At 68.0% G+C, this 9,077-nt stretch overlaps 1 protein-coding gene across 1 annotated transcript; it reads right to left on the bottom strand.

The window, feature by feature from the left end:
- Positions 1–145: 145 nt before the first annotated feature.
- Positions 146–7,771, bottom strand: CAMKV (CaM kinase like vesicle associated). Its single transcript, XM_074914126.1, has 11 exons — positions 7,665–7,771; positions 4,395–4,503; positions 3,062–3,193; positions 2,908–2,982; positions 2,691–2,829; positions 2,491–2,611; positions 1,877–1,952; positions 1,658–1,794; positions 1,499–1,577; positions 1,334–1,421; positions 146–1,118 (listed from the first exon to the last, which is right to left on the bottom strand). The coding sequence occupies exons 2-11, from the start codon at positions 4,487–4,489 to the stop codon at positions 843–845; spliced, it is 1,218 nt and encodes a 405-aa protein (XP_074770227.1). The 5' UTR covers positions 4,490–4,503; positions 7,665–7,771; the 3' UTR covers positions 146–842.
- Between the last annotated feature and the right edge of the window lie 1,306 nt (positions 7,772–9,077).

Below are 9,077 nucleotides of genomic sequence, written 5' to 3'. Positions count from 1 at the left end.
CCGTCGCTTCCGGGCCGCCCCGCCTCACTCAGCCCCGGCAGGAGCCGCCCCATGTGCTGCCTGCTCGCGAAGCCAATACCGGCACCCCGGGCCCCACAGAGAGACAGGGCAGGCGGCGCTGGTGCTGTCTCAGTTTGTCCTCAGCGGGGTCTTTATTTGCCAGAGATACAGCGCGGGGGGCACGGGGGGGCGCGGGCACGCGGTGGGCTGGCGGCAGCCGCAGGCAGAGCCGGCCCTGCAGACATGCAGCGGCGGGGGAGGGAAGCGGGGACCGGGGAGGGGAGGCCACGGGGGGGCCATTTGGGATCCTCCAGACACGACGCGTGGGGGGGCCGTGTGTCTTGCCCCCGGGAGGGGCGGCCCCGTGCTCCCTCACCACCTGCAACGTGCCCCCCCCCACTCCCCCACCCCCCCCGGGGTCGGAGAGGGCGTACCAGGCGCTGTGCCCGCTGGGCCCCCCCCCTCCATCCCGCACGGCCCCCCCCCCGCGGTCCCGCACATGCACGCGTGTCCCGGGGGACTCCGCACGACACCCTCCAGCCCTGCGGGGCGTGAGGCCGGGGGGGCTGCCCCGTATCTCTGGGCATCCCCGGGGCGGGGACGGTGGCGGGGGACAGACTGAGAGAGCAGGAGGGGGACAGACCGACCGGCAAAGCCACCGAGGGGGCCAGGAGGGGCTTGGCGGGAGGGGGAGGAGGGGGGGGGAGGACGGGCTCCATGCAGGGCTCTGCCCCGCGGCCGGCTCTCCGTCGGGGCACGTAGAAAAGGGGGTGCAGGCAGGGGCGCGGGGGGGACCATGCCGGGGCTATGTACAGAGAGGGGGGCGCGGGAGCCGCCGCCGCTCAGCCGGTCTGCTCACTGGGGGCCTCGGTGGTGCCGGTGGTGGCAGCGGTGGCAGCCCCGTCCCCGTTACACGTGGTGGCGGGCGGCGTGCCCGGGGCCGGGGGCTGCTCGGCGGCGGGCGGCGTGCTGGGGGCCGCGGGCGCCGCAGTGTCCGTGGCGGCAGTGGCAGCGGTGGCAGCGGGGGCCGGGGCCGGGGCCGCGGCGGGGGCCGGGGCCGTCTCCGTCTGCTCGGGCGCCCGCAGGCGTTTCATGAGCGTGGTCACTCGCACGGCTTTCTGCGGGGGGAGAGGCGGGACGCCGTGAGGCATGGGGGCTCCCCTGCACCCGGAGCCCTCACCGGGGCGTCGGGACCCCCACCGGGGCTGCCTGCTAGGGCTGGCGTGGTCGCAGGGGCTGGCAGCTTCCCCCCCCCGCCCCAAGACTGGCAGCTCTGTGACGGGGGAATGGACTCGGCTGAGCGGGGAAACAGACCCAGGGCACCCCCACCCACCTTCCACTTGGCCCGGGCGAAGTTCTTCTCGATCTGGGCACAGACGCCATCCTTGATGTTCTTGTCAGATGCGGCGTTGCCAGAGATCCTGGGGATGGGGGGGGGAAGGGTGAGTGGCCCCCACCAGCCCCCCTCAGCCCCCCGCCCACCCCCGCTGCCCCTCACCACTCGTGGGAGATGGCCTCCTCTGCCGTGATCCGCTGGTCCTGCTCCACCTCCATCAGGCGCGTCACCAGCTCCTTGGCTGGGGGCACAGTGGGGGAAAGTCAGCGCCGGGGTGGACAACATGGGACCCTGTGTGTCCCCCTGCGGCATGGGGCTCACCCGCCTGCGAGATGTCGTCCCAGTACGGTGGGTCGAACTCATAGTCCCCAGCCAGGATTTTGCGGAAGAGGTTCTTGTCGTGGTTCTCATAGTCATCCTCGTCTGCCTCCTCATAGAAGGGGGGGTTCCCCGAGAGGCTGAGGGACAGGGCAGGGGGCTCAGCCTGGCCCCCCAGGCCTCTGCCCCCCACAGCTGCCCCGGCCCTTGCCCCGCACTCACAGGATGTACATGATGACGCCGATGGCCCAGCAGTCCACTGGCCGCCCGTACCGCTGCCGTCCCACCACCTCCGGAGCTGCGAGGGACAGGAGAGCGGCCCTGCCCTGGGGTCCTCAACCCCTGTCCCCTTGCCCCCAGGGTGATGGGGAGCAGGAGGGACCCACCGGGAGAAGCCGGGATCAGCCCCGGGGTGATGGGGAGTAGGAGGGACCCACTGGGAGAACCCAGGATCAGGTCTGGGGTGATGGTGAGTGAGAGGGACCTATCGGGAGCACCCACAATCAGTCCCCAGTGTGACAGGGAGCATCAGGAACCCATGGGGAGCACCCAGGATGAGTCCCTGGGGTGATGGGAAGTGAGAAGGACCCACTGGGAGCACCCAGGATCAGCCCTGGGGTCATGGGGAGCACCAGGAACCCACCAGGAGCACCCAGAATCAGTCCATGAGGTGATGGGGAGCGGGAGGGACCTGCCAGAAGCATCTGTGCCCATCAGGAGGGACCAGATGGGACCCCCAGGACTGGTCCCCGGGGTGGTGGGGAGCATCAGGGACCTGCTGGACCCCCAGCAGTGCCACCCACCCCTGTGCGCCCACCCAGCTGGCTCTCACCCACCCAGGTACTCGGGGGTGCCACAGGGCTCCTTGATGAGCCCATTCTCCAGCTTGGCCAGGTGGAAGTCGCTGATGACAATCTTGGAGTTCTTCAGGCGGTTATAGTACACCAGGTTCTCCAGCTGCCAGCACAGGGGCCGTCAGTGCCAGGGCAGGGGGCACACCAGCACCCATGGGTGCTCCCACCCCCCCGTCACCCACCTTGAGGTTCCTGTGGACGATCTTGAGTGAGTGCAGGTAGGCGACGGCCTCCAGCACCTGTCGGATGACATTGCTGGTGTCCCTCTCCGAGTAGTAGCCCTGGTCCAGGATCCAGTCGAAGACCTCCCGGCCAGTGGCCCTGCCAACAGCAGCTCTGCTGAGATCCCCCCGCGGTGGGAGCACCCACAGCCAGCCCCCCTGCACCCCCCAAACTTACAGCTCCAGGAAGATGAAATACTCCTTGCGGGTGATGTAGACGTCCACCAGCTGCAGGATGTTGGGGTGCTTCACCCTACAGAGAGACAGGGGCATGGGTGGGGGTCCCTGCTTTGCCTGGCAGGATGGGACCCCACCTCATCCCTGGAGCTCACATTTTCAGGATGATGATCTCGTTTTTGGCTGCCTTCCGCACCTTCCGCCCGTCCCGCTTCAGAAACTTCTTGCAGGTGTACAGCTTCCCCGTTGTCTTCTCCTTGGCCCGGAAGATTTCGCAGAACTCCTCCCTGCAAGGGTGCATGCAGCCGTCACCCCCCCGGGGACCACCGAGCTTGGGGTGCTTGGGTGGTCCCTGGGCCCACCAGCAAGGGGAGACGCCATAGGGATGGAAGGAAGCTGCAGCTAAAAAAACCCCTCCAGAGCAGAGGGAGGTGGAAAAAAAGGGCAGTGAGAAGAAACTGATACGGAATAAACAAATAGATAAGGAAAGGGGAAACTGCTGCTTAAAAAGCCCCTTCCCCATGGCAGCCAGAGTAAGATCCACTGCGAAGCTGCCCATGTCGAGGCAGAACAGCAGCACGCCCTGACATCAATGCGGGCGCTGCAGTCGGGAAGAAAGAAGGGGAGATGTGCTGGTTGCCTGGGGATGCTGCAATATTTCTGTTCTATTATTAATGGTGCTCGAGCCCATCGGCCGGGCCGGAGCCATGGGAGAGCCTGCAGGGAGCACCCAGCACTGCTCCAGCAAAGCCTTTGGCTTTCCAACCCCCCTGGCTGCACCAGAATCCTCATGGCTGCTACCCTGGGTGCGAGGGAACCGGGACCCATGGGCTTTGGGACAGGCTGCCCGGAGGATGGAACAAAACTTTGAGAGCACCCAAAGAGGTCCCCACCGCCACCCAGCATAACCTCACCAGGCGGGCATGACCCACGGCCAAGCAGTCCCAGCATTTTGCAGGCCAGTGGAAAAATTTCTGGTGCATATTTTAGAGTCAAACTGCTCTTAACAGGTCTGAGGGCTTCATTTTGTAGGGTGCTTCTGAAAGGGTTCCCCAACACGGCAATAAAAGTTGTGGAGAAGCAGCAGCACTCTGCTCCCCCGCAGATGACATCTGCCCTTTCCTCTGCTGAAGCAGAGCCCTCCTGCTTCCCGCGGCACTCAGGGGAGCCAGGATCATGCGGAATTACTGCAATTCCCGCAGATCCTGGCGGGAAGAGGGAGGGATACAAGAAGCCACCTGGCTGCAGCCACCAGCAGCAGGGAAACCTCGCTGCCCTCCTCGGAGCCGGTGGTGAATACCCTCATGCGCCCACCAGCCTTAGGGACTAATTAGGGGATGACCACCCCAAAATGCACCATGTCCATCCCAGCTGGGGACTGGCACCCCAAAAGCCTCCGTGAGCAGTGCCATGCCACTCCTCAGCCCAGGGCATGCAGGAAGTTGTGGTCCCCAGGGCACCCCCGGACCCAGGGAGGGACTAACTCACGTTTTGATGACCTGGCCCAGGTCATATCTGTCGGTCACCTCGGACGGCTGGTTATAATCTTTCTTGTCTCCCAGCGTCACGCAGCCAAACGGCATCGCAGGGCCCGGTGCTGGCAGGGCAGGGAGAGGCGGTGAGTGCCCTGGCACCGCCAGCCCCCTGGAGCTGCGCCAGGCCCCCCCGAGCCGTGCTAATTAACGTCAAACCTGACGAAGCGCAGCGGCTGCTCGTGCTCCCCGGCTGCTGCAAGCCGCCACGTGCCCAGCCTCACCGATGTGTGTCCATCCCCGTGGCATCTGGCCACTCTGCCTGGGCTCAGGCTGCTGGCATGGCTGCAAGCTGACCCCTCTGCTCTCGTTTGCAGATCATTAATAATTTATTAAGTAGCTGGGACTAGCACAGAGCCCAGAACACCCGCTGGGGAGGCAACCGGAGGCAAATGGACCCTTTCCCGCTTTCTCAGCCTAGTTTTGCCTCACGGTGACATTTCTGCAGCCAAGGCTTCCCCAGTAGGAGCATCATCACACACCATCACATGTGCAGCAAGTTACACCAGCCTCAGCTCCCCGTCTGCTACCAACCCCAGCAGCCCCACCGCAGCACCAGGCAGGCAAACACCACAGTTCAGTGGTGCCGGCCCTCCCGCTGCTGGCAGCAAGCAGGACACCATCCCAGCACACACCGGCTCCTCCGGCCCTTTAGGAATGACATTTTGCCCCTGGCTTTCCTGCCAGGAACCCTCTGAAACCAGACCCTGCTTGGAAGCTTCCCAGCAAAATATTGGTTCAATGAAGTGTTTTTTTTCCCTTTCTCACCCCATTACCAGGAGGAAGTTTCAACTGACATTATTTTCTAATGGCTCAGAAAGAGACAGGGCTCCCTGGGCCCCCCCAGTCCTCATAGAGGATGGGCCCGAGCGGGACCCAGTGGCAGGATGCTGGCACAACGCTGGAGGCACACATTGCCCAGCGCTAAAGCTCCTGAAACACCACGCTGCAATGTGCCAGCCTCGCCGTGCCGTGCCAGCAGCACCCGGGGCCCGGCAGCGAGGGCCGCGGGCAGGATGGCAGCGCGGGATGCGGGAGCCGGCATCGCGGGTACCCAAGCTCTGAGCCTGTTGCTATGGCAATGGGAGCTGGAGATGCAGAAAGCGGCACATCCTTCGGAGGGGGCAGGGACGGGCAGCACCCGGCAGCACCCGACCCACCTGCGGGTGCATAGCCCCAGCCCTGCCGCACGGGCAGGCCCCGGGAGGAAGGTGGTCCTGTCCACAGCCCCCAGGACATGCCCCTAAGTGCTCCCTGGGGTGTCTGACCCCAAATCTGGGTGGGACATGGGTGAAGCGAGCTGGGAAACGGGGGATGCTCCTTCCTGCCTCCATCCCTCGGGGCTGACCTGCCTCTGTGCCTGCAGGATGGGTGGTCCCAGCTCGCATGACACCTGGGCACCCTCCTGCTGGGAAAGCCACACTGGGCAAGACAGCTCCTGTCCCCATCCTGCACTGGTGCACCCAGTCCCAAAAGAGAAGCAGAGCACCCATGGGACATTCTTCCCCACGCCACAGACTGGGCAAGGCTTTCCAGCCCACGCTCAGCTCATCCCAACAGCTTCCCTGGCAAACGTGTCCTGCCTGGCACCTCGGTGTCCCCACGCCACACGATGCTGGCTCTGCCGTGCCACTGTGCCTGGCCGAGGGGGACAAGGGCTGTCCTGGCAGCCACTGGCATGGCGACGGGCTCGGTGCCAGGGTCCGGCAGGGGTAAAGCTGGCCTGTGGGCAGGCGGGAATGCTGCCAGTGCCGGTGGCGTGGTGCCAGGATTAGCTGGGAAGGGGACCCGGGTGGGATGATATATCGGGATTTTATTGCTGTCTCTGCGAGCACTCAGCTAATCTGCGCTCATAAAATTAGTTCCTGTTGGTTTAGTGGGGACCCATCCTGATAGGGCTGAGCACCGGCACCCTCCCCTGCCCCGGGCTGGCTCGGGGGGACTCAACACACCCGGGGTACCCCACAAGGGAGGCTGGCACCCAGCCCCACATCGGGGCCAGCACCTGCGCCCCACAGGTGAGAGCACCCTCACCCTGGCAGGGGCACCCGGGCAAGGGGTGGGCAAAGGGGTGAGCGCTCCCTTCACGGGGTGCCGGGGGGGAGGGTGGGTGCCGCGCCGGCACCTGCACACAGCCAGCACACACCACCAACCCCCCCCCAAGCGTCTAATTTAGGAGCAGAAGCAACAGCGGGTGTAAGACAATAGCGGGGAAGTGGGTGGCCGGGTGCGGACGGCACGGAGGGATGACGCAGCCGTGCAGCCCTCGCCAGCGGGCCCCCCCAGCCCCCCGAGCCCCGGCTCTGCCCCACGGCGTGGGGTGCCACCGGCCGGTGCTCTGCCTCCGGCCCCGCTTCCACCTGCAGTCACTCTGGACGTGTCCGGAGGGGGGAGATGGGGGGGTCCCCGCTGCCATCCCGTCCCCCCACATCCCGAGGGAAGGATGTACCGGGGAGAGGGACAAACGCAGCCCGGCCGAGACGGACCGAAATGTTGCTAGTGCAGGCAGCAGGCAGGCAGCGGGGAGGCGGAGGGGCTGCGCCAGCCCCGCGCTGCCCGCAGGAGCTCGTGGACTGAGGCAGAGGCAGGGCTGGGGGAGCCCCAGCACCCCGCGGGGCCGGGCCGGAGGCCACCGCTCCCCAGCCCCGGGAGAGGGTGCGGAGGTGCAGCCCGGGCCGCGCAGCGCAGGAGAGGTCTCGGCCGTGGCCGGTTCGGAGCGATGCGGCAGCGGGAAGGGAGCGGAGCTGCGGGAGAGGGGGGCAGGGGGCCCGGAAAGGGGCTGCTCGGCGGCGGGGGCGCGGGTCCCCGAGAGCACCGCCCGCTGCGGGGCCGGCCCGGCACTCCGGGCTCCGCGCTGGACGCGGGGGCGGCGCCGGGGCAGGAGCGGCCCGGGGCGGCGGCGGGGGGGGGAAAGGCGGGCGGTGCGGGGGGAGCCGGGCTCCGGCAGCTCGCCGTACTCGCGGCGCCCGTCGGGGCTCGGGGACCGCGGGACGCGGGGCGCCGGCGGGGGCGGTGCGGCAGCGGGCAGCCGTCGGGGCGCGCACGGACCGGCACGGCCCCGCCGGGGTGTCCTGGGCCGCCGGAGCGGGGCGGGAGCGAGTAGGGGGGCAGCCCCGGGCCAACAAGTGCCAAATCCCACCAGCACCCCCACCCCGGGCCCGGCCCCCCCAGCCCGCGGCACGGACCGGCACGGCTCGGCTCGGGGCTGTCCCGGCGCGGCGCTCACCTGCACGCCTCTCCGACCGCAAAGGGGGGCCGCGGCCCGGGCCGCCGCTCGGGGGGGGCCGCACGCCCCTCCCTCCCTCCCTCCCTGCGAGCCGAGCCGAGCCGAGCCGAGCCGAGCCGAGCCGAGCCGAGCCGTCGGTCCGTCGCGGCGCGGCCCCGCGCGCCCGGCGCGGCAAGTTGGGGGGGCGGGGCCTCGGGGCCCCGCCCCTCCACGGGCGCCCCGCCCCGCCCCGCCCCTGACGTCACCGCCGAACTTCGCGCCCCGCCCGTCGGGCGCGGGAGAGGCACGCGCGGGAGAGGCACCCGCGGGCACTGGTCACGCGTGGCCCCGGGGCGCGCCCTGCTACCGCGGCGGACGGGGCGGCCGTGTCCCCCGGGGCCACCCCCGCGCCGAAGTGACCGAAACGGGGCTGGGACGCTGCCACGCCTCGGGGACCCTACGGGCCCCCCGGGGACCCCACGCCGTCAACCACGTGGCAGCAGCCCGAGGGGCAGAGAAACGCTCGTGGTCCCCGCGGCTTGCTCCGGTCCGTCTGGGCCGGGCCGGGTGAGGTGGAGCTGCTCAGCCCACGTCCCCCCAGGCCATCCCCACTGTCCCCGTAGGAGCTCCTCACCCCAGGAGGTGGCCTGGCCGCCTGGGGGGGGCTGTGCCTCACCGGCCCTGTCCTGCCCAGCCTCGAGAGCCGGGGCAGCCCGGGTGTCCCAGCACACCTTACTGGGGGGTGAGGACCGAAAGGACTGGGGTGAGCTGGGCCATGGCCACCAGCCCTGGACGGGCCGGGATGAGGTGGAATGGGGTGGAACGGGAACAGGTTATTAGCAGTGCTGAGTGTGGGCTCAGTGTCACGAGTGTCTGTCCCCTGAGGGCACCAAGAGGCGCCATGAAGACAAAGGTGGACACACGGTCCTGCTTCCACGTCGTGATCCTGCGGGAACCAGGTGACTTCCCTCATCCTCCTTCCCCAGCCGTGGGGCCAAAGGCCTTGCTCACTCCCCCTCATGCAGGGATTGTCTGTGCCCCACGCCCTGGGCCAAGGGGCAAAAAAGGGGCAACAAATTGGCCACCCTGATACCTTAACTTTGCTCACAGTCCAGGGATGGTGCCCAGCCTGGGGTGGGCAACACGGCCCCAAGGCCCAGCAGGACCCCAGCTCCTTCCTCCAGGCTACAGAGCCCCTCACTCCTCATGCAGCGCAGCCGCGTGTGCCGAGCCTCCCGCACTGCTGCGTGCTGTGCGCTGGCATTTGCGGTCCATATGGTGCCGCTTCCGAGCTGCACCCCCTCCCCTTCCCTCTTCTCCCCTCCCCTCGTCTCTCCTCCCCTCTCCTCCCCTCCCCTCCCCCCTGCCCTGCACCTGACAAACCTCAGCTCCCCAAAACCCCCGGGCCCACGCTGTCCTGAGCTGCTGCGGGCA

Source organism: Athene noctua, chromosome 10 (genome assembly GCF_965140245.1).
Source record: "Athene noctua chromosome 10, bAthNoc1.hap1.1, whole genome shotgun sequence".
Classification (NCBI taxonomy): domain Eukaryota; kingdom Metazoa; phylum Chordata; class Aves; order Strigiformes; family Strigidae; genus Athene; species Athene noctua.
The sequence above is the reverse complement of the archived record's forward strand: the minus strand, read 5'-3'. Positions and strand labels throughout refer to the sequence as shown.

Excerpts from the sequence above, each read along its gene's own strand:
- CAMKV (XM_074914126.1), bottom strand. The coding sequence starts at position 4,489 with ATGCCGTTTGGCTGCGTGACGCTGGGAGACAAGAAAGATTATAACCAG. Across the intron at positions 3,194-4,394 it reads CTGGGCCAGGTCATCAAAAC|GGAGGAGTTCTGCGAAATCT; the intron begins GTGAGTTAGTCC and ends GCACCCTTGCAG. Across the intron at positions 2,983-3,061 it reads GAGATCATCATCCTGAAAAT|GGTGAAGCACCCCAACATCC; the intron begins GTGAGCTCCAGG and ends GTCTCTCTGTAG.